The 25,708-nt window shown below is 39.9% G+C and overlaps 2 protein-coding genes across 2 annotated transcripts in view; one reads left to right on the top strand and one right to left on the bottom strand.

Moving 5' to 3' along the window:
• The window catches only part of snd1 (staphylococcal nuclease and tudor domain containing 1), a 170,218-nt gene that overhangs the window by 71,842 nt on the left and 72,668 nt on the right, over positions 1–25,708 (bottom strand). The gene's annotated exons all lie outside the window — the stretch shown is intronic.
• lrrc4.1 (leucine rich repeat containing 4.1) lies at positions 12,616–17,227 on the top strand. The gene is made up of 2 exons (XM_084110584.1): positions 12,616–13,388; positions 13,539–17,227. Exon 2 carries the CDS (start codon positions 14,155–14,157, stop codon positions 16,726–16,728), a length of 2,574 nt encoding a protein of 857 aa, XP_083966710.1. The 5' UTR covers positions 12,616–13,388; positions 13,539–14,154; the 3' UTR covers positions 16,729–17,227.

The raw sequence follows: 25,708 nt of genomic DNA, 5'->3' as shown, positions 1-25,708 counted from the left end.
TATGCAGGAATTTCCTGTAGTAGGGATCCCTTTAGACAAACATAATGTTGTATGACAGCACATGTGTCTGAGAGTGTGAGCCAGGGGCTCATACGTTTCAACATAAAATATTGAAAACCATGTTGCTCCATAGCTCAGGGTGAGTGAAGCCTACGTCCCTATATGCTTGAAGAGGTGGATAAAAAAAAACTAAAATAAAAACAGCATGCCACTCAGGGCTGGGGCATGAAGGACACTGATCTGGCTCTCAGCGAGAGCATCTCAATTTTAAAACAAGCTCCTCTTAAAAGCACTATATAATGCAGAAACCACACAAGAGCAGTGAAGAGCTACATGTCAAAAAAGCCCTACTAACCAAATGTATATACAGCCCTAACTGACAACCAAAGCTGGTTAATTAATAAAAAAAAAATAATAAATAAATAAATAAATAAAAAAGTGTCTGTGAGCCATTAACAATAAAATTTGTTTTACATATGCAAAAAGCAGCAACACAACATGAGGATTCACACATCGTCGTCACGCACCTGCAGCGCACAAACAAGTTCACGGAAAGGAAACAGAGATGCAGAAAGTGGCATCCTGTTTGTTTTCTTTATTTTACAAAATGAAAATGTTTTATTTTCATTGTGAGTTTACACAAATAAAGATAAACCCTTTACAGATTCTAATGATGTCTTAAGGCCCCGGCACACAAATTTGCATCCAAAATTTTCGCACGTTAAAAAATAAATACGACCTCACGTTATGTTAATCACGCTTGCACACTGCCTTCGAAACTTGCGAAAAAATTCGGATCAGGTTCGATTTTGCGTTTTTCACATCCGTAGCAAGCATTTTGAATTGTGTTTTGACATTTCAGAGCCACCGAATCACGAATATGAAAAAACGCATGCGAAAATTTCGGACTCAGTGTGCAAGTACCTTTACTCTTATCTGTATGACCATAAATAGCCGCGTTTCCATTACCCTTCAAATTGCGCAAATTGAAATTGCGAATTGAATATACGCCCAATGGAAACACGTAAATTTCGCAAAAACTCCCATTTATTGCAAAAAAGAGGTGGTTTTTCAGGCAATTCGAAAAAGGAATATATCGCAAAACAGTTTTTGCGCATTTACAGTCACCTGACTTAGAAGGCGTGGTGTGTTTGGACAGAATACGAGACAGTTCTTTATTAAATTCATAAAAGACAAAAGAATGACAGAAATACTGGATTCTAAACCTCAAAGAAATGCCACAATCAAGACCTCGGAGCAGAAATGAGTGAGAAAAACTCAGACACACCTCATATGTGCTGCTCACAGTATAAGGGTCTTTCGTTGCCATTAATGCTTGGATAACACGCCTATGTTTCCTTCCATTAATAATAATAATAATGTCTAGTGCGGTACGTGGCTGTGATATATATAAACCTACCAACGTCCGTTGCCATGATTTTTGGAATGACTTATCGCGAGAAGGGAAAAAAAAGACGTTTTAGTCGCATAACATCGGTTAATGGAAACGCCGTCATTTCGCAATAGTTTATCAATATTTAGAAGAAAAAAGAAAAGAAAAAAAGAAGAAAAAAAAAAATCGCAAAAGTTTTGCGCAAATCTGTAATGGTAACGCACCTAATGACATAGTATTTTAAAGGTGCCCTAGAATTTGAAATTGAATTTATCTTGGCATAGTTAAATAACAAGAGTTCAGTACATGGACATGACATACAGTGAGTCTCAAAGTTTACACCATTGTTTTCTCCTTCTGATTTAAATCTCGTTTTTGAAAAACACCCCTGAAAAATAGGCGAATCTCCACATAACACCGACTGTGAAGTAACAGTCGGGGTCATTAATATGTACGTCTCCAAAAATTTGCATATGCCAGCCCATGTTCAATACCAGGCGGAACTGCGCCCTCCCAGGATACGTTACCTAGGCTACTTTCACTTTTAAAAATTCATCATAACTGCGCGCACGCGATCTGCTTGCAGTCGTCGAGATGGATGCATGTGTGTGGGAGAAATTTGGAGTTATCTGAAGAAAATATTGTGAAAGGCTTATTTTCTGCATGCATTTTCATGTTGGACAGCCGCAAATGTAGAACTTCATCGCTGAGGAAGCACGCAGATAACTGTTAATGTGGTAACAAAGCAGTTCTATCGAACAGTATTTTTCAAATTTAATACTGTTAAGTATGTGTGGTGTGCAGGGCGTGTTTGAACCCAACATTGTCAGATGTAGGCTAGACGAAATTGCGTGGCAGATATAGTGTTGTAGCCGCGTCTGTTCGATTGGTAAAATGTGATAAGGCTACTCAGTTTTGTGGTAACGTTAGCCATGTTCTTCATGTACCGGCCTTTTTACAGCTTCGGCTGAAGTTGTCCTTGTGTTAATTGTCGTGTAATAACTTCTGTATAACCTGGCAATAAACATTTTTGTAATTGTGTCTATAATGTGATTGGCTAAACTTATTTTATTTCGGGTGCGGGTCCGGGCGGGTGCGGATTTACAAATTCGGACCCGTGCAGGACTCTGATGTACGGTTGAACGCCTAATCTCTCCATTGTCACGCTGGACATCAGGGACCTGTTTGCTGTCACTCTGAGCTACTGTTATGAGCCCGCAGTGAAACAGCCAATCAGAGCAGAACTCCTCATTACTATTCATGACCCTTCCAAATAAGGTAAAAACAGACCATTTCATTCTAGGGCCAATTTCTAGGGTTGAAAATGGACCTGTAAAACCATATCTGGACATTTTAAATGCCCTTAAATAAGCCATACCCTCTATGTAGATATCAGAGACAAAATTAAAATATTATTTCAACACATTCTAGGGCACCTTTAAGTTATTTCTGCTGTAATTAAGAAACAATTCAAGCGATTGCACAGGCACCTCATGCACACACACACAAACATATCGCTTCTATAATTGCTAATTCGACATCACAGCCGGTTCATTCTCAAAATAAAGTAGTCAACCAAACATATAAAAAGTTACTCTGCTCAATTTAAATAGCCTGTAGTGCAATTGTGCCATTCAGCATGAGCACCACAATTTTGTGAAGTGTGAAGGATTATGTTTTACATCAATATCAGAACGCAAATGAAGTACAAAGCCTAGTTTACATAATAATAGTTTAGCATCAAAATACATTGTGAATATGGTAACATTTGGATTCGTGTTGAATGAGAGATAGGCTACATGACCCCAATGCTGGTTTCTGTTTTAGTTTCGCTTTAAATGAATTAGTTTTTGCTTGGCATTTACAGTATTTAACGACTTTTATTTTTCATTCTTGTCCTGTTCTGAAAACCATTAAATTAAAAGGATTTGTTGTGAAGTGAGGAGAACTAAAATAGCTATAATATAGCTATATATGAGGTTATAATGTTTGTAAACATTTATGTACAGTATTTTACATTAATGTAACAATAAAATACAACTTATAATATAAATATATAATATTATAAAAGATTGTTTTAATTTACAATTTGTTGTGCTAGACTGTTTGTATTACAGAAAAGGATGGTAAACTTCTTGAATTTTTATATTATGTGGACACATTTAATACAACATTAATAAGTTGAACAAAGGAATAAATTAGGGACAACACTATGAGCACTATGATTGGCCTTTCCCCTGACAAATTTAATAAATTAGAACTTCATCTGTAGTCACAGGCAACTTTAATATTGTGTAGAAAAAAAAAGATTTTATCAGTTTTGAATTATTATTCATTTCTATCCCACTGTTTGGCAAAGATCAGCCCACGCATGTATTTTTAAATCTGTGTGCCTGGTTATCAAAAAAAATAAAAATAAAACAAGCACACATGCATATATAAAGAGGATTTTAAGAATAAGGTCTATAACATATTTACTTGTATTAGCAGGGCTTTACATGGAAAAACAGGAGGGACATCAGCCTCGCACCATGTCATCAATCACTCACTCTCCACGTCCTCATTGTTGAAAGGTTTTGAGAACAAGGCTCAACTCTAGCCGGAGCAAAGAGTGGCCACTGTTTTGAGCTGGGCTTTGAATGTGTTCCCTACATACAGCAGGCAGTCACCTCTGGGAAATCCCATACTCCACCGCAACACAAAACACATTTAAGAAAGGTCACAACCCACAGTTTAAGGGGATTTATTCTAGAGTTTTCCATCATATTCCCCAGGACCCCTTTAGCTTTCTCCACAACCCACGGTCCCCCTCCCCTTATCTTAGCAACGGTGCAGCTGTGCTGCTACACAGAGCTGATGTTCGAAACCGTATAGGAAAAATCAGCTAGCAATAGCTAAACCCAGCATTAGCATATTTTCTAATCAAATTCGGACACACTGTTAGCTTGAATGCTATACATCAGAAATTCAGATGCTAATATGAGGGGTGCCACTAAGTGTGAAGGAAACTTTGACTGCGGGATACACAAATAAAGCTAGCATGGCATAGCAAGTCTTTCTATGGATGATCCATATTTTCTAATACTGTAAAAAAAACTCACCTTGATTTGCCTTTTCTGAGTGGATATAATTTCCCATGCATTAGATTGCCAGACTCTTATTACCTCTGCCTGTAGGCCTGTGCGCCTTTCTCTCTCTCCCTCATGTCTAGAAAAGGCTGTGGGCATATTGTTCATTTAAATCTAACAGACCTCAATCTTCCTGTAACTCTACAGCTTAATGGTGCCATTGGAATATATTAGGCTCCATTATGTACCCCAATATAAAAACCCCTGTGAAATATTATGCCAAAATCTTGTTCCTCAGAGCCTCTGAGCTTCTGGTAGCGGCGATGGTTGATATCTCGCTGGCGATGAAGCCGAGATGGCCTTTTGATGACCTCATATAAACTTTTTTTTTTTTTTCAGAAGACTTGGCAATGAGAGTGAAATTGAATCACAATCAGTTCAGTAGGTATTGAAAATAAGGTGAGAATAAAATGACATTTGCAATAAAGTTGAGATCTGGACTTGATAATGCTATTGATTAAGCACAAAGTGAATAAAATCGTTTTTTTTTTCTTTTTTTCTTGCAAACCTAAAACATTTGGTATTCTCTAACTGAAGGTTTCTGCACTGAATACTAGAGTTGTGAATTCTGCTTATTTAACCCTCTGAGGTCGGCAAACGCGCGGGCGCGTTTTGCTGGATTTTCTCCACATTGTAGCACTATAAACTTAAATTACTCCGTCATTTATGGTCATACAGAAAAAAGAAATATAAAAAAAAATCTGTGATATTTCTCCTTTTGTATGTGTCCACTTACAATCATATCAAAACATTGTGCTTTTGTAAAATAAAGAAAATAAACAGGGTGTGCGTTCTGCCTCTCTGTCGCGGTGAACTTTTTTTTCTTGAGCACGTCTATAAACTGAAACAAAACTCAGCGAATACTTGTCACACATTTATGAGCCATATACCTTTATAAACATTTAAGTGTGTACTTTTAAATGATCGGATTCAAAACGAAAACCAACAAGATGTCCAGCTTCTCAAACGCTTGCTCATTAGATTTAATTTGGCCACACCCACTCGCGCAAAAGAGATTCACATGCAAATCTCCACATGGAACGCGAACTCGCTCATTACCTCAACAACAAAACACCAAAACACTTCACTTTTCGTCGAGTTTGAAAGACGCGCCTGAGCTTACATTGGATTTACATCAGAAGAAGGCGATTTGAAGACAAGAAAGATGTAAGGTAAGAAATTCTTACATATTAGTTTGTTATTGTTGCATAAATGTCACGTTGCAGTTGAACTGTTGCTAGATATATGGGGAATATTATAATATTTAGACCCGTGTTTACTGTTACTGTGTTTGTGGATATCTGCTCAAACGTAGATATGTATATGGTAACCATAATGTTTTATATTTGAGCGCGATCGCGTTTGAATGTATCATATTTTGGATCGCGATCGCGTTTGAATGTATCATATTTTGCAGCGCGATCGCGTTTGAATGTATCATATTTTGGATGAAAGCAAAACGCACCAAACGCCTTCATGTTTTTACTATTATCTCATTTCATATCATCATAACGAATGGAAACATTTGAAGTAACATGATAATCAATATATTTTTCTCTAGCTTAGTTGTTACTGAAATCTTTTGGAAGATTTATACTGCTATAGGTTATTGTTATTATTATTTTATCCAGCACGGCGCATAGCTTATGCCTACAAGGCACAACAAACCTGGTGTTCATTATATTATATATTGTTGGAAACATTTGTGTGTGTGTGTGTGTGTGTGTGTGTATTCTGTGAATTTTAAAAAGCAATTTTAACCAGAAAAATCTAATATTTATTTCCAAAATTGTGCAGGCCTTTCTCTTGATATCAGTATGTTCACTTTTTTTTTTCAGGGCCCAGATGCCATTGAGGACTTCAACATTCACATGAGTCTCTGTACATGAACATGGTAAAGTGAAAATCAAACACCTTGGAAATGAAAGGTATGTACAATGTTTTTAGGAATGGCACAAAGGTCTCTGTCTTTGGATCATTGTTTTCAATAAGTGCTTTTTTGGCATTTGTTGTGTATCTTTGGATTATGTTGTGTTGTAAATAAATCCAAACAATTTAAAAGCCATTCTTTTTTAAATCTCCTCACTTACAGTATTGTGCAAGGTTGCTCAGAATGACAGGGCCTGATAGCTTCTATAGGGCCGTTAGGGGAGGGTCTTTATCTTTCTCAGGTGTGAAAAGCTTACATATTAATTAGGGCTGCTCGATTATGGAAAAAAATCATAATCACGATTATTTTGGTCAGTATTGAAATCACGATTATGTAACACGATTATTTCACATGACTTTGGGAACGTGTTGCATTTATTAAAAAGACACGGTAACACTTTACAATAATGTTAATTAGTTAACAGTTAATGTATTAACTAACATGAACTAACAATGAGAAATACATTTGTTACAGTATTTATTAATCTTTTTTATTGTTAGTTAATAAAAATACAGCTGTTCATTGTTTGTTCATGTTAGTTTACAGTGCATTAACTAATGTTAACAAATACAACCTTTCATTTTAATAACGTATTAGTAAATGGTGAAATTAATATTAACTAAGATTAGTAAATGCTGTATAAGTATTGTTCATTATTAATTAATCTTAACAAAGGTAGTTAACTAATGCTAATTAATGAACCTTATTGTAAAGTGTTACCAAAGACACCTTTCAACAATTCTTAAAAAAAATCGAAATTTGAACATTTATTGTACTTTTTGAACTATTAAAATAAATAATATATAACAGATAATACTTCAATGAGTATTTTAATAATTCCCGCAGGTCTACCACTTATAATGCGGGAAATTCCCCCGCAAACATTGATTCACTTTAGCATGTAGATTGTATGAGTAGCCTAAATGAATCCACACAGACTATAAAATCAAATCAATCATTTTAAAACTTTCTCCAAGACGCAATTTCACAAACCGCGTGAGTGTTCAGCGGTGCCGCGTCTTCTCTCTCTCTGTCTCTCAAAATGCGCTGGACAAGGCAAGCGTCGAAACTACACATTCGCGTTTAGGAGTCGGGACATGATGGAATTGTCACTTGTACAATCGGACCAGCATTGCATCGTAACTAAAGTTTATCATTTTCACTTCTTTTTAAATTTTATCAGTTTAAACAGTCAAGCTGAGAGAGTTTATGGCATCGGGAGGGGCGGATGTGCGCGTGTGCGCGTCATTCAGAACAAAAGACAAAATAAGAGCGTTCTTTCAAAACAGAACATGGCAAAATAATCGTTTTTACTCGATTATACTATTTTGGTGATCGTTGGGAGCAAAAATCGAAATCGAAATTGAAATTGAAATTCAATTAATTGCACAGCCCTAATATTAATGACCTTCCGCATAGAGCTTTCTCACACAAAACCCGTCGTAAAAATTTTAAATCAATATATTGTCTTATCTGAATGAGCAGTCAGGGTGATTTTCACATAGTTTTAGAGCAAATATTCTAGGCTATGTCATACAATTTTCAAAAGTCTTGTGAAGAAATAATCAGTATGGGTTTCATGGCCTTATTTCAGTGAGAATTTTTTTTTGTATTTTCACAAACCACGCATAAAATGTCATTATCTCAAAACTACAAACTTTTACATACATGCTGCTGATATATTATTGTAGCAGAGTTTGTGCTGAATACAGTGTAATTAGACTTTAGCCATGAAAATGTCACAAGTAACAGAAATAACCACAAATGTCAGAGCATGTCAGAACACCTCCAGGGCCCAGAAAACAGCTCAGACCTCAGAGGGTTAAACTTGTCACCAAGGTAGCATTATCTAGCTGGCTAGCATAGAGGAGGCTGTCACAAAATTGCATGAATGACTTGATAGACTTAGAAGTATTATATACACAGAGCCACAAACAGACTCAGAAAGAAGCTTTTACATGCTGGGTGGCATAACAGCTCAGTGGAAATGAGCACTGAGTGTTCTAGAATGCCAAGCAAGCCGGGCCACAGTGCAAATCCCAATGCAAATCCCTGTCCTGTTTGAAAATTATTTTAAATGCCCTTTTAACATTCCTCAAAAGGCTGGGTTGTGAACTTTGTCATACTGTTTGTACAGCTGAGGATGGAAGGGTGTAAAGGGGAAACAAAGTTTGTTAAGGTGACACTCCATGTAAAAAAGTTGAGAAAATATTCATTTGTTGCATTCAAACTATATTTCTTGGTGCATTTGCACCCAATGAGGTGCACTTTTGGAAATTCAATTTGTCGTATTCCTGCATAATTTCTAGATTTTTCCAGTCTTCAAAACATATTTTATTCATTCCTATGCGTCAATCGTTCAGTCTAGTGTGCCTGTGTCCTTAAATGATCTTTATCTACAACACATATTGTGTTTTAAGGAACAACACAGTTTGGCACTCAATAATGACATTGTTTTACCCTTCAGTGAATCCTCCATTTCAGTGTGTATGTTAAAAAAAGGCCATTTAATATGCAGTTAAGGACTCAGGGTTTTCATCCTCCTCTACTAATGAATACTCTATATCAGGCCTGAAGAACCACCAGAGAACAAAAAAAAAAAAAGAAAGAAAGAAAAAAAAAGAACTCAGCTGTGTATATCTCATTAAAAGTAGTCAGTCAGTCATTTTGATGTGTGGCACCTTCCATATACCCACATAAGTATGTCAGTTAAGATAAGTTTGGAGCAAAACAAGATGCTAATCTGAAAATCTGAAAATGTCGTTATTATTGACAAAATTGGTCAAGAAAATTGCTACGGAAAAGTGAAATTTAGGGAAAAAATTATATTCATTTGCAGCTGGGTGACTGGCCAATGCCTGCTGCTTTTAAGACTTAACCACTGCAATTGAGAATGATCATTCAAATTCAAACATCTGTACTTATCTAAAAAATGTGCAAAAGAGAGCTGTATGGTTAAGAATATTTATAGCACACAAGTCATATGGACCACTTTTTGTAATGCTATTGCCTCCTTATTTGAAGTTTGAAAGCTTCAGTCAACCTTGCAATTTCAATCAGGACAAGTCTTCAAAATTTCTCCTTTTGTACTCTTTGAAAGAAAGTCACATGGGCTTGGAACAAAAATAGAGCGAGTAAATTACTAGAATTTAAATTTTTGGGTGATCTCGACCAGTGTTTAATCTGGGCTGGAACATTCTAATACACATAGAGAGGTTTAATGAAGGTCATTAGTTTGCAAACAATAGCCATTAAAAGAGTGCTGGGGCAGGAGGGACGACACTCTCTCCATCCCTTTGGAGTGAATTGTCTTGAGCTCAACCAATCCATCGCAGGAAAAACAATCAAGGCAAATATCATTAAACATCCACTGGCCCACAAATATTATATTACAGATGGTTAAAACAGAGTAAGGGGATTGTGAGAAGGAAAGAGACCATAGAGAAAAAAGAACGGATAGAAAGTGATGAGAGAGGATGAAACGGGGAAAGTCATGATGATAGCAAAGTGAAATCACAGATAAAACTCAATCTTGTTGCATGTGTTTTCTAACAGCTGTTCACAGTTGGACAATATGATGTGAATGATAGTGGACAGAGAGCCCATGTTAGTGTGATGACTAATCTCTTCTAGAATTAATTCCTAGAAATTGAAATGAAAATGAAAGTCTCTGGTCATCCTACCCCACTCAAGGTCAAAAGTGTTAGACGAAATGACAGTTTCCACCTGTCCTAGGCTTCAAATATTGAAAAAAGCTTGACGTTTGTTCAACTGGTATGGGCAGCAAGCTTATTATAGGTTTGCATTTTTAAAATAGTTTTTATTTTAGTTTTAGTTGGTTTCATTAATGGTTTTGTTAGTTTTACGTTTACAAATGCAACTTAAAAGTAAAAATTTGTCATTCATACTCATTCATATTAAAGATGAAATCTTGTTAAACATGGCGTATAAGAAAAAGAAAAAAGTATGTGTATGATTATTATGATTATTCTTTTATGGTAAATCCTTTCAAACATTATTCTTGTATTGATCCATTAATGCTTTTTGTCTATTGGATCTTTTAATATCATATACTTATCCTCATATTCATATATTCTATTCAGAACACATTTAGTTTACTTCTACTCTGACAAATGTACAACTATTTGTGGGCTAGAGATGCTATTTGTTGTTTACGTTTTCTGCTCAGTGTGGTATCTTGTCTAATGTGTGATATTTTGTTTAGTTTCACATGAGATGGTTATCTTACTTGGAATTAAGGTACAGCTATATTTGCATCTATAAAATTGTGGGTTAAATGTAGATGATTTTTCAATAAACTATTCAATAAACTATGTAAAACGTTTCCCCACCTTTTCCCAACTGCTTTGAAAGACTATATGCACTGCTCTCATAGTACAGTACAGTAAGCGCAAATATCGCTGGGATGGTATTGGTCCTCTTCAGCGAATTGGACGAGGGAAGCAGGCTGACCTACATGCAGCAGACCCTATATCCCAGATAGACTGGCAAACCCTGAGGCTGCCATCATGCCCTTACTCGCCCACTTACTGACAAGACCCAACCCGTCAAACTGGGTCGCTGGTGCTGATACCGAGCAGACCTCTCCCTGCGTCCCTCAGCCTAGGGCAGGTTGAGCTGGCAAGCTGGGCCCTCTCCGCCTGCATAAGATCATTCCAGAAGGCCTGGAGTTTGAGGGGTTGGGGGTTGGGCGTCCCCACTATACGAATGGTGTTCTGGGTCAACGTCACAGAGAGAGAGTGGAATGGCCCAAATGATGGTGGAGGCCTGCCAACGGCCACCCAGTCTCACACTCAAAGGTGTGTAGTTCACAGACACAAACAAATATACATTACACACTCTAGCACACATTGGTCATAATTCACAAGAGGGTTAGCATGTGGGTCACGTGTGTACACATTTGAATAATGTCCCCAGACACTTTTCACTTTATGCAACCGGGTCACCAATCCCTTAATGTGTCCTACTTCATATTCAGGCATTACCACAAGCTATGGGTGTCATTCACAAAGACATTCACAAACACAGTCTCACTGTCACACATACACAGTGGTGTGTCAAAATGCCAGCCATCGGTTGCCCGGGGTGCCGTGCTGTTTAACACTGCTGTTCTATTCTATCTGCTGTTACAAGCGTGAGATGAAACCTTCCTGAAATCACCTCTTTAAAGTACCTTTCACCTGCTGGCTAACTGACCAAAAGCCAACATGCCAAAGGTATGAAAGAGTGATTGGCTAAAAAAAGAACTGCTTAACAGCTCTCTCCATAGAGGAAATGGTTTAAAATGGTAAGCCAATATTCTCTTCGTGAGGGGACCATCTTAGCTCCCACTGCATGACAGAGGAGATATTTTAATCTTGGAAGGGAGGATAAAAGAGAGAGGGAGAAAGTGAGAATGTGTCCTCAACACAGGCCCAGCTTTGCACAGTACAGAGACTCCCTCTACAGCATCTAGAGGAGGCTTAATCCATCTGAAGAGAGCAATAGCCTTTGGCAGCACACATGCTGAGCTGTCCAGCACCCCTCCCATGATTTCCTGTGGACTTAGAACACCGGTCGACCAGTAGCGACACTCGCTCCCACAAGGTTCAGTCATCAGAGAAGTCTCACTGACCAAGTATAGGATCAGACCACACAAATCACTCCACCTCACCGCATCAACTCAAGAGAAGACAGACGGGGGGAATATGTTGAGGGTTGAAAGGCATTAAGAGAGTCCCAGAGTGTGGAGGACAGACTAAAATCATTCATCAATTGGACTGTTTATCTGTGGAAAGAAGTAACCGTCTACAAACCGCAGCAGTTCACTGCCAGACTGCAGACAACTCTAAACAGATCTACAAAATACGGGAACCTTGAAGAGAGGGGGAAAAAGATGGGGAGAGAGGGACAAATATGGGGGAGAGAGGGAGGGAGAGGAAAGATGAGAGTGAGAGAGAGAGCACAAGAGAGAGAGCGAGAGAGAGAGAGCGCGAGAGAGAGAGAGAGAGAGAGAGAGAGAGAGAGCGCGAGAGAGAGCGAGAGCGCGAGAGAGAGCGAGAGAGAGAGAGAGAGAGAGAGAGAGAGAGAGAGAGAGAGAGAGCGAGAGAGAGGGGGGCGGATACGGATGAGCTAACGTACTAAAACCAATGCATCAAACCAATGCACTGCTTGGAGTGTGATGCGTCAGCAGTACATTCACGTTTTCATTGAAGGACAAAAAGAAGAGCAGGCAAGTAAGCCTGCGTCCCGGCTGCCTGCTACTGCACCACAGAACACAGCGAAAAACATCGGTGCACAGCAGCAGGAAGGACTAACCTGGTGCCGGCGAGGTTAAAAATAAAAAGGAAAGAAAGGAGGGAGCAAGGAAAGATGTTGGTATGGGGAGCCACTTTTCCCTTGCCTCAGCGCTCGTCCACCAGCTTGAGCCGGACAGCTGTGCCGCTGACAAAGCTGAGAGCTTCAACTCTGCACTGAGCTCAGAGTACTGCAGCGCTATACGGATACTTCTCTGATCAACACAACGTCACAGAGAGGGGGGAGAAACACACTCCTTTTTCTCTCATTCCAGGGAGAGAGAGAGAGCACGCTCGAAAGCAGGAGAGAGCGAAGGAGAACGAGGCAGAGAGAGAGCGATCTCTCTCCAGTGAACGAGCCTTCTTACGGAGCCGTCTCTGCACTGATGCCTCCCTTTACTCCTTCCCTGGACTCTCATCATCAACTTCTTACAGAAAATTATAAGGATAATTGGGAAGTGTGTAGAAAGAACCCTAAAGCCTTCGCTGTGTGATAGCGCGTGTATGAAGATCGAACCCGGAGCTACTTAAGGAAAGAAATGCGCTAATGACCGCAGTGTCACTATCTTTTCAGCTGGACAAGGTGCTGACAAATCGAGCGGACAAAACATACTGAGAGAAAGGGAGACGGACAAAGTAAAGTGAGTGGGAACATTAGAGGGGCACTTTTATTATTCTTTAAACAAAAGCATAGACAAACATTTGAAAAGACTGGATTTCTCATTCTTATTCCTCTCTCTTCCCCCCTCTAACTACCCCTCCCTTTTTTTCCTCCCCCTACACTGGTTTAGCATGTGTGAGCGGTCCTCTATGGAGACACAGGCATTTAGTAGCAGCGTCAAGCGGAGGTATCCAAGGACAAGCATCTGTGGATAGTGCAAGAGCGAACGCTTCTATAGGAGCCAAACTGGATTGGTACTCTTGCCTAAAGCTCTGAGGCCCTGCAGAGCCACTACACATCTTCTCGGATGCTCCTCTGTGGATTTATTAGGGGCCATTTTGGCATTCATCTCTTGTTTTCTGACAAATGAAAAAAGAGAAGGCTTTGCTTATCCTGGGAATATAAGAATGAGGAAAAAATCTATTTTGTGATTGCAAAAATTGGACGTATAAAACCTTTGAGGTAGGTGTTGAGCCTTTCAAACCATTTTATACATAAAATATAGTCCCCTGTTTTATTTAATTCATTATACCTTGGCTTTTCACTTCTCCCTCTTTTCTCGAGTACTTGTCACTGAACGTTTAGCCTCCAGTTCAGTAAATGGAAAAACAATCTAGAGTTTTGTTTAACCCAGGGTAGGGCTTCATTAGTCAGAGGTGAACCCCTCCCCTTCCCCCCACTTACTACCCCCTTCTCCCCAACCTCCATCATCACCCCACGCCCCCCCAGACGATGCTGAATTATGAATGTGCCACATCATGAGTCTCCTGGGGCGGGTAGCTGTGCGTCGAGCCAGGAAAGCCGCCCTGCTCTGTGTCCTGTTCCTCATGGTTCAAGTGTGCGTGGAGGTGGCGGCCGCGGCAGGGCCCCAGGGCTGCCCGACTGATTGCTCCTGCAACAACCAGCTCAGCAAGGTGGTGTGCACCAGGCGTGGGCTCTCTCGTGTGCCACCAGGAATACCCAGTAACACCCGGCACCTAAACCTGATGGAGAACGCCATCGAGGCTGTGCAGGCCGACTCTTTCCGCAACCTCCATCACCTGGAGGTATTGCAGCTGGGTCGCAACGCCATTAGACAGATTGAAGTGGGAGCCTTCAGTGGGCTGACTAATCTCAATACACTGGAACTATTTGATAACAGGCTGACAGTGGTGCCAAGTGGGGCATTCGAGTATCTGTCCAAGCTGCGAGAGCTGTGGCTGAGGAATAACCCCATTGAAAGCATCCCATCATACGCATTTAACAGAGTGCCATCTCTAATGAGATTGGATCTGGGTGAACTGAGGAAACTGGAGTACATCTCAGATGGGGCCTTTGAGGGTCTAGTCAACCTCAAGTACCTCAACCTGGGGATGTGCAACATTCGAGGAGAGATGCCCAACCTGACGCCTCTGGTTGGGCTGGAGGAGCTGGAAATCTCAGAGAACCTCTTTCCTGAGATCAAACCAGGTTCATTTAGAGGACTGTCATCACTCAAAAAGTTATGGATCATGAACTCTCAAATAGGGCTAATTGAGCGAAACGCATTTGATGACCTGGCCTCATTGGTGGAACTGAATTTGGCCCATAACAATCTAAGCTCACTGCCCCATGCTCTCTTTACCCCACTGAAGTACCTGGTGGAACTTCACCTCCACCATAACCCCTGGAACTGCGGCTGTGACTCACTCTGGCTAGCACGTTGGCTACGCGAGTATATCCCTACCAACTCGACATGCTGTGGGCGTTGTCACTCCCCTGCACACATGAGAGGCCGCCAGTTGGTTGAGCTGGACAGGGGTGACACCGGGGCAATGCAGTGCTCTGCCCCTTTCATTGCTGATGCCCCGAGAGATCTGAATATTTCTGCTGAACGTGTGGCAGAATTGCGATGTCGAACAGCGGCAATGTCTGCCGTGCGATGGCTCCTACCAAACGGGACTGTTCTAACTCATGCATCAAGCCACCCACGGATAACCGTGTTAAATGATGGGACTCTTAACTTTTCAAATGTGCTAGCAGGTGACACGGGTATGTATACCTGCATGGTGTCCAATGCGGCCGGAAATTCCAACGCTTCAGCCTATTTAAATGTAAGTGCGGCTGAACTCAACACATCTAACCTCAGTTACTTCACCACAGTCACAGTGGAGGTACTGAACCCCACATCTGAAATGCCCAAGCCTAAAACCACCACAACCACAGCAAGCGCCAGCACCACTACCACGGCCTCGCCATCCGTCTTTCAGCCGGTTTTTATCTCAACGCCTACAGTCCTGCTCCAGAGCACTGACACTCCCCCAAGTCGCCCATCTGTTGTACCTGGCTCAAAAGTGACAACAGGAAAGCCGCCCAACCCAGCCAGTACCAGTCTGGATGAGGTGATGAAGACAACAAAGATCATTATAGGTTGTTTTGTGGCAGTAACCTTGCTAGCAGCAATCATGCTAATTGTATTTTATAAACTACGAAAGCGGCATCAGCAGAGGAGCACGGTGACTGCAGCCAGAACTGTGGAAATTATTCCGGTAGAGGAAGAATTGCCACCACCAGCATCTGCTGCCAATATAGCAGGGGAGGGGGCACTGACTCTCCCAGAGATAAGGGATCATAACAGTATTTACAAACTGGACTACAACACCCACAAATCTGACTTCAGCTACAAACCAAAACTAGAATACAGTACCCATAAGCCCAAGCAAGATTTCAGCATCCACAAACACAAGTCAGACTACAACACCTACAAACCTAAAACAGACTATATGTACCAACCTACTCTGGAATACAGCTCTCATAAACTGACGGACTATTCACACAAGTCATTGCCGGATTACCACATACACAAAAAACCTGAGCAGAGTCCCTACAAATCTGGATATAGTACTCACAAACCTGACTACAAATCTCATACTCCTAAACCAGACTTCAGTCCGTTCAAACCAGAGTATGGTGTTCCGAAATCGAAAACTGACTATAGTATGCCCAAACTCAAATCCGATTACAGCCCCTTCAAGACAGACTGTAGCCTTTTCAAACCTGACTACAGTGCTTTCAAGGCAGAGTACAGCCCCCTCAAAGCGGAATATGTCAGTTGTGACTACAGCCCCCACAAGTCCAAAATGGATTACAGTCCTCACAAGGTGGACTACAACCCACATAAGATCGACTACAGCACCCTGAAGCCCAAATACAACACTTACAAGCCACCAGGCCATGGTGCCAAATGGACAGAAAGTAACAGCATTGGAAATTCTCTGCCTCGAACCTTGCCCACTGCTATTCCTGAGGCCCTTGTCATAAAAACTCACACCAAGGAGAAAGTACAAGAGACTCAGATATAATCTGCCCCCAACAAATCAGAACCTCAGTCAAAATGACCCTCTCTCTCTCCCTTATAAGCCCACCCTCACCCCAGCATAAAAACATGCAATAGAATGCACAAAAGAGAAAAAAGACAGGAACTACTTTTTTTTGTACAGAGTGCAATTCCTAAAGACTGATTCTTGTTGTACATGCTTATAAATAAATATATATGGAAAAACTGAAACTACCATGGGCTGGTAATAGAAAAGCAGATTATATTAAAAATAAGAAATTGAAACTATTTTCTAACTTATAACTCCTATTTAAAAAATGAGTTGTTTTAAGATGCTGTACTGAATTTAAGAAATGAGGGTAGTCTTGTTTAAAAAGGGCATTCTGTGTGATTTCTAAATACTACAGAGAATGCAGTGAAAAATACAACAACAACAAAAAAAACATTTATACTGAGAAGTCTTTCTTTAAAAAACAGAAAAGAAAAAGGTCAATGTTGATCTTTGCAGGTTTATCTTGTAAAAGCACCATGAATTTGTACTGTGCCAAATGTTACAAATGCAATAAAAGGATTTTTGGAAGAAGAAAAAAAGAGAACCATTTAGATTTTTTCCCCCCCCTCTCTTGATGTACTGTTGCGATCAGCCAAATGCTTTAGACACTGCAGTAGGGCTCACTGCAGTTCTGCATTAACCCTCAGAGTGCTGGGTGCCGCTCAAGTCTAAAAGGCTGGGCAGAGGCTGCTTTTCTTTCTTTTTCTTTTTCCTTTGTATGCTTTCCAGCACTGCAGTGGCTTTTACTGAGCTTATATAATTTATTGGTGAACTGCTATTTTATGTCACAAGAGATGGCTGGTTAAAAAAAAAAAAAAAAAAATCACTACCTTAAGGTATTACCCAAGTTCTGCCATTAGTGTCAGGTAAACATTGTGAAGTTGATGCACGTTGTTATTTGGACGATTTCTGACTGCAGGTGGTTTCAAAAGACATTAAACGAGACTGAGGTCTGCAAAAAAAAAAAACAAAAAAAAAAACCTAGCCTGCCTTTGCTTATAGCACTTTAAAGTGGTCTGGTCAAAAACGGTTGATTAAGCAAATTGAAAAAATATTGTGAGGGAAGCATCCATTTTTTTTTAACCCAATTTTTTTATTTTTTATTATTGTATCACTACTGATTTCCTACACGTTTATGAGCCAATGCATTAGACATTGACATCACACAAATGGGCAGTGAGGCGACATAAGTCAAGCAGCTTTTATATGCTCAAAAGAGGTGCATCATGACATATTGCACAGGCTCATTGCATACCTCTCACTTGTATGGCAAGGCTTGTTTGAATGTCAGCAACTGCTTTCTATCTTGGCTAACTGAATAAGAAATAATGAATGATATAAAAAAAATTAGCCCACAAATTGATGGCATATTAGAGGGTAATAAAATATAATATATGTTTGCATTGCAGGGTATATTGGCTGAGTGCATGCACGCTGTCTGGGGGATTAAAGCTGATTACATGATAACTGATCCAGCTTACATAGATACACACCCTTCAAAAAGTTGGTACATCTTTTCACAGTGAGACTCAGTACACCTAGAAAAAACATGCAAGCACACACACACACACACACAACAAAAAAGATTGCTGCTTTAGGCTGTGCTGCGCCCCAGTTAAGACCGGCCTCACACTGTTTGTATCTGCGCTTTAAAAAAAGAAAGTCAATGGGAGCAGTATTTCTGTATTCAGTGTCTTTATGAGTAATTTTGACTGTTTGTCAAAGGGGTGTAGGATACGTTTACACCATAGGCCTCGATTTAGTGGTAGTTTGGGGAAATTGTTGGTAAGTGTACGGATAGGTAAAATAACTATATAGCCATCTCAACATAAATCTAGTATTCGTTAGAACTTGAACTGATGCCACATTAAAATAACACCTGTGTCTCCACCTTCACACAGCAAATAAATGCAAAAACACAGAAACAATAGCCACAGATTTCTACTTAGAACTTAAAGTTGAAGTGTAATTTCAGCACCACTTAGGGCATGAAATGGAATCAATAATTATTTATTTTTTTCAAACAAGTCTCCCAAACAGTCTTGCTTTCCATCATTTGACCAAACAGTTAAGCCCGCCCCAAAATCGTGCTATTAATCGAGTCCTATTGGACCACTAAAACATCAGCAAATTTATCAAGGGTATGAAAAGTAAAAAAAAAGAAAAAGATTAGTCACTACCTGCCTTTTTTTATATAAATATATTCAGGTAGAGCATCATATTATCAGAACATATTTCACAGCTTATAACTCTTGTTCTGGTGTCTTCACAAACAAAGCCGCTGTTGCCGCAATAACTTTAAAAACTGCAATTATAGCCAGTGAGCTGCCGCTTATGCAGCCAAAAGTCAGAACTATAATTGCCAGTCTGGTTTTAATGGAGTATTGTACAGGACTGAAGTGGATCCTTGTGCAAGTAGCATATAAGAGCAGAGAAAGAGAATAAAGGAAGAGGGCGCATTCTGCCGAAGGGTTTGAGAACCCTTCATGCTCTTCAGCCCACTAGTGAGAGAAAGTGACCCGCATTCACCAAACTAGGCTGCAGTGTGGCTCACGAGGCAGACATTTACAATAATATATCAGTTCAAACACAAGAGGGAATAATAGAGGACATGCTATTAAGAAATGACACCCCAGAAGTGGGGGGTTTAGGTCGGCACAAGCATTTTTTCATCAATTACAAGGCAACACATTTTGTACTAAATATTGCATATAAAAACAAGCATGTGAATCAAATAAGATCGAGATTTAGACAGCATAGGACTAGAAAGAGCAATTGTGCAGCAGTATGAAAGAGAAGGGTTTTAGAGTGAAAACATGAGGCACGACTGCCAGCTACAGCCGAAGAGAGGAAGGTTACGGCTGTAATGACTGGGCTGTACCAGTGGAGGTGTAAAAAGTGGGTAGGGGCATTAATAAACTACAGATGGAATGTAGATAGTGGGGCCAGTGATGGACAACCCTGAAATGAGGTCAGAAACCTGGCTCATACCATGCAGGGAGGGTATGACTTTATTATGGTGCTGTTGATGGTGAGAATATCTGCTGTATGTCTTCATTTCTTGTGCTTAAAGGGGTCATTAAGAGTTGATTTCTGTCCCCCACACATAAAAGATGTGTTTTATTTATTAGGGTAATTAAAAGTGATAGACTGCTATACTGCCTAGGCTGCTCAAATGGCTGATATCAGGCCATTTTGTTTCTACAACCAAGCTCTACTTGGCTAAAAATGGGAACTGTAAAGAACTGAATTTTGGTTCTAATTATTCTTAATGATTCCAGGTCCATCAACAATTTTTTAGTGCTTTTAACAAAAGACACTAGAAAGAAAATACAGAATTTTTTATTTATTTAATACACTGATCAATTCAATTCTTTTAGATACTGCAATCCAATCCAATAGTTATCATGCAATCCAATAACTATAGATTATATATTTAAAAAGAAAATTCTTTAATTCATTTTTTTAAATCTTGCAAGCCTCAAGTACAACATAACAGTACATTTGAAGCTTTGAGTCATTAGTTTGTCTGGACTACTCTGATCATGCTAAATGGTATTGATTCACTAAAAATAATTGGTTCGCAAGAGTCAGTTAGAGAATCACATGGTCGTAGATTCAATTGCGATGTTGTTGTTTATGAAATGGAACAAGTTCACAATTCCCAACCCTATCCGAGCCAAAGTATTTATTTCAGATACATTTTTATCTAACTATGCATTTCCTGGGAATCAAACTCATGACCTTGGTATTGCCAACATCCTCCTAGTTGAGCTACAGGAACATAACTGGCACTACTTGTGATTTCTGACAATCTGTGTGTATTTATAATCTGCCTCGCACATGCTAACTACTTAGTCTGCTGTGGTTTATATGAGAATATTTGTATATTTCTTACATTATTTGCCAAACAGCCCTTTTACAAAACCTAACAGAGCGTTTGTCATTGTCTGACCTTCTCGTTGGCAGTCCCAGGAGTGCTCCTGAACAGATGTTAACTGGCTGCACTTCTGTCTGGGCCTCAGTTCTGGCCGAAAATAAAAGAAGAGGCTTTATGACGGCCACCGAGGGCCCCTAAATGAAAGACAGCACAGTTAATCACCGTTTTGTAAAGTTTTGTGTTCTATCCGTATCCTCGTCCATAAAGGGGAAAAAAAGGGTCCAATTACCCATGAAGTAAACACAGGAAAGAGCAGTGCTGGGGTACCAAGTCACCCGTCATTAATTCAGATGCCACTGTCTGTGGTTAATGGCCGATGCACAGATTCTGTCTCACCATTTGTTAACCTCTGTGCTGGCATACTGAAGCGACCTAGGCACTTAAAATGGAGGAAACACAAAGGTGTAGATGCTCTATATCTTCAAACAGTCGCAAATGAAGTAACTCTTTGGACAAACAATACTCGCATCGCATAAAGATGGTCATAAAATCAGTATACGCGCCTGAAGACCAAAAACACAGAACAAGGGTTCTCAATAGACAAAGCAAGTAGTAAAACTGTCAGCATGCACACACTAGCACATCCCTTGGTGAGTGTTTAAAGTAGAGATCTATATAGGCCCCTCTCCGTGGCACATTTGCATCTCTTCTGTGCCATTTCACATGCCTCTGGTGTCATATGGGTTTTGGAAGGTAGCTGTTCCAGCCTTTTCCATTTTAACTTCACGCAAATGGCAGCAGTGCGAGGAAGAACTGTGCCCCCCTCCATCCTCGACATGTTTAAAACACAACCCAGAGGGCATGTGCTTCAGATGCAGGATGCTGGGTCGAGCGCAAGCACTGCAGCAAAACGACTCCATTTGGTGCACTTTGCACTTTTTTCCCGATGTCTGACAAACAGCTCCTACGACTTCAAAAGGGAAAAATTAAACAACGTGGATGCCCAAGACAGCAGTTATCAGACCCCCTCTGATTCACTATGTCAAAGTGGCATAAGCACATGGCTTCCAGCAAAAAGAAAGGAGGAAGAGAGAAAGAGGGGGTAGAAAGTGAGAAAAGGCATGGGGAAAAAATGTGGGCCATTTGGATTGCTATCTATAGCGCTTGCATATTACGTTAATATTTGTTGCAAAAGATCTGTTTTAAAAACAGAAAAATGAGAATGCATTGAACGCATATTAACCAGTCTGGTGCATCATGGGATTTGTAGTTCTTTAAAAGCTACAATCTTATTTCTTTTCACCATTTAGGAAGCTATTGAACTGTGCATCATTGCTTAAATGCAAACGCGGTATTCAAGGTGATGGATTCAAATCAAATATATTAAGAAACAGTGGGAGCAGTTATACAATTCTCAGATGGTTTTATGAGCAGGCAGGCAGTCTCTGGTTTTTTTACAGACCTACATAAATGCTTTTTGAAAAATAGAGCTAGAGACAACAAAATGAAAACGGACTCTAAATACGATTGTTTGAGAAACACAAAGGAGTACTCGCATCTTTGTAAAGTCTTATCAGCAAGGCTCTGTAAAAACAGTGTTTCTGATGGACAGGACCATAAAAACACACAGAACAATGTAAAATGGAGACCGTGACCAACACAGTGTTCATCAGGACAACATGCTGAGTGCAGCAAAACTCATTTTATGCCTCTGTCATTCAAAAGTCGAATCTTTTGTAAAGTCAGGACAATATTCAATCAACATCAGTGAACTAGGAGTCAAAACACTGTACTGTAATATACTGCACATGGCAATGTTACATGACCTACAACCTCACACCGTACAACAGTTTGTCACTGGGCTAGAACATTCTTAAGGCTAACTTACACTGTACCGACAGATTGTAAATCACCAGATTACAGCATGTACGTCACTTTTCGTACATTCCACGACCCAACAAACAACTGAACATGAACAAGCACGAGAACATACTGATCCTACAAAACTAAAAGAATGCGTCTATTGCCGTTGGTTGACGCCTGTCAATGCAGTGTGAATTAGCCTTTAAAAAAGGACAACTTTGTTCTTTATCGATCCTAAAAGGTGTCTATTAGTACTGTACTTTAGAGTAGTAATATGTAAACTTAAGGTACAACTATTTTATAGGTAATTACGTTTAACCCCCATGCAGAAACAAGTTGTTATACCCCTAAAGGTAAAATTTTTGCCAAGTTTTTTTTTTCCCTGAGAATGCAGCTGCGGAAATCTCAATGTGGTTATAGAAATAATATAGTTGTTATGCAGGGCTTTTTTTGTGATGCAAGAGAAATTCGTATAAATCTAAATATAAGATTTTATAGTTTATTTGATGTTATTTAATCTTAACAGTTTTGGAGATTTTGGTCTTTCCCCACTCAGCTCTGCTTTATGCATATTTGCCAAAGAGAAAAAAGCTCCCTGTAGTGCTGCCAAGATGGCCGCCGAGCGAACTAACTATGCTTCTGATGATCGACAGACACCATAACGTCTGCTTAAGACGTTTTGTTAGTCTCTTTGCCTAAAGCAGTGAGAATGGGCTTCCTCCGGCAATCCTGGAGGGACAATGGAAGACATATCTGGTGCATCCTTGCATCAGCATTACCCGTCTCTAAAAGTTCAGTGAGGAAACTTATAGTACCAGTCGATAAGTGTCAAAATCATTCAGAACCCACCGCCTTTGAGGAAAAAACACAAAAAACAAAACATGTTACTAACAACGTAGTATGCATTCAAGTACTAGTTTTGTTTACATTCACCTGTGACATGCTAATTAACTGAAAGTGCACCAAAGTAACAGGTACGCTGACACGAGCCACGTCTCTGAAGCGGGTCATATTTCAGAACGCTCTGAAAGGCACATGCTCTAATCAGCATGCATTGCCCTGAAGGAAGCGGCACACAATAGCAGCCAGGCCAGCCTGACATTTCCTGGCTGATGGAGGTTAGCACCTGCTAAATCAGCTCAGGTGACAGCACACCGAGCGGCAGCAGCTTCATTTCTAGATGCGAGCACTGATGCCAAAAGAGCGCTGGATACATAGAGTAGATTAATACAGCTGTAAATCTAAGCCAGCATCCCAGAGGGTTCTGGGAAATGAAAGAGATGCACTTGATGCATAGGCAACGCCAGAAAGAGGTCATGCTTAAACTATTTTCCATTTTAAGACAGCAAAACTCCGTAAGAACACAAACTTGGCTTGCCGTACACCTGCGCAAGCTCAAATCCCACGCTACTCCCACTGAACATAAACATCAAGAGCTTAGGCCCCAGGCCCATGGCGCAAGACGCGTCCGGTGCCAGGTTTCGCATGTCGCGCTGGCAGACGGCGAAAGTCTTGTGCGCAAGAAGCTCGGATATCGTCGGGCACCTCGCTGGCATGCAGCAGGGGTGAATTGAGCAACCCGGCACATGGCTCGCCTCCCAATTGTGCTGGCACAGGCCATGCTAACGTGTCTAAATCATGACAAACAAAGCCATTAGCAGCCCGTTGGAAGTTCAGAAAAGATAAAGCCACAGAGGCAGATGTGCGGAAGCTAACTCCATCACTTTTAAAGAGGTGGAAAAGCACAGGATGGCCAAATTCCAGCCACATTCTGGCACAAGAATGTGGTCAAGAAAAGCAATAATGAGAAAGAAAAGCGATGGCGTTCCTCTGGCCAAACGCTACACCTAGCGAGCATCTTGCTGTCAGTGCGCGCTCCGCAGTTAAGACGGCTTTCTCTGAACCTCCCTGCTCAGGCGTGAAAAAGCTCCATTTCAGAGTTCTGGCTGGCGGAGCCACAAATGCACATGCTCCTAATGCTCTCATTAGTGTAATTGAGCAAAAATGTCAGCATAGCTGCAGCTATTTCCATTTTCTTTTTTAAGTTGTGCAGAACTCATTTGTAGGCGCAGGCTGGAACACAAATGATGAGAAAACTCTCAGAAGCGCAAACGTTTTTTTTTTTTTTTGGAACGCATTTGTGCGAAACCTGTGTTCTTTGTAAAGCACTTTAAGAGGCAGATGCTTTCGTCATTAATACTTGTATTATCGCACACGCTACAGCGTTAACAGACTTGTCCAAACGCACACACAAGCAGAACAGATAACTATTTGGATTGGATTAACAACCGCTATGATCTAGACCATATGGTATCCCTTTTTTTGCCAATTACCCTTTATAGCTTTGCCTTTTGCACCATCAGTCAATAGTGCTGCTTGAAGTTTATGGCTGCAAGTATCAGAAAGTAATGTGTAATGTTGGGTCAGCCATCTTGTTAATGTGACTTCGCACAGCTCTTGTTCTGCCTAAAGCGAGAGCTATGAGACCATTACGGGCTCTGATACACACGTATACAGGACAAAAGTAATGTAACAATCGCCTGTGACGAACTTACAGATCGCATTACAATAACAAAGCCACACTGACCCAGACACTTCACTACAAACACACTCCCATGAACTATTAAATACAAGGTATTGCTGACTACCTTATGATACACGTCGCAATCCAATATACACTACATCACAATATCATAATTCTATTACGATTGTTTCTACTGAATTCAAAACTATTACTTATATTGTATTATAATGTAATCAAATCTAATTTAATGCGAAATGTATCATATCATATCTCATATCATATAAGAAATTACTCAAATTATAAAAACTTCTACCATTGTTACGATTCCGCTGAATTCACAACTATTTCTGATTATATTAGTGTAATCTATTATAATTTCTAATAAAATATACAATTTTAAAATAATATAATACAATATAATTAGAATCTCTAGACTTAGAAAAGAAATTATTAAACAAAACTATTATGATTGTTTCTCCTGAATTCACAACTATTTCTGATTATATTAGTGTAATATAATATCTAATTAAATATTATATTTTATAATCAGCATCAACTCTTTATACAACGTATGCATACTTGGACACTGAACAAATATAAATAAGAAATATAATGCAGCAACTTTATTATGTATATCTAAAAGAGAAATATCAAATATATAAAAACACCCCTCCAACATAATAAAT

The sequence above is a fragment of the Abramis brama genome (assembly GCF_963993115.1).
Source record: "Abramis brama genome assembly, chromosome: 4".
Lineage (NCBI taxonomy): Eukaryota > Metazoa > Chordata > Actinopteri > Cypriniformes > Leuciscidae > Abramis > Abramis brama.
This window is presented reverse-complemented; position numbering and strand designations above follow the sequence as displayed.

Coding starts and splice junctions, on each gene's coding strand:
- lrrc4.1 (XM_084110584.1), top strand. CDS start 14,155: ATGTGCCACATCATGAGTCTCCTGGGGCGGGTAGCTGTGCGTCGAGCC.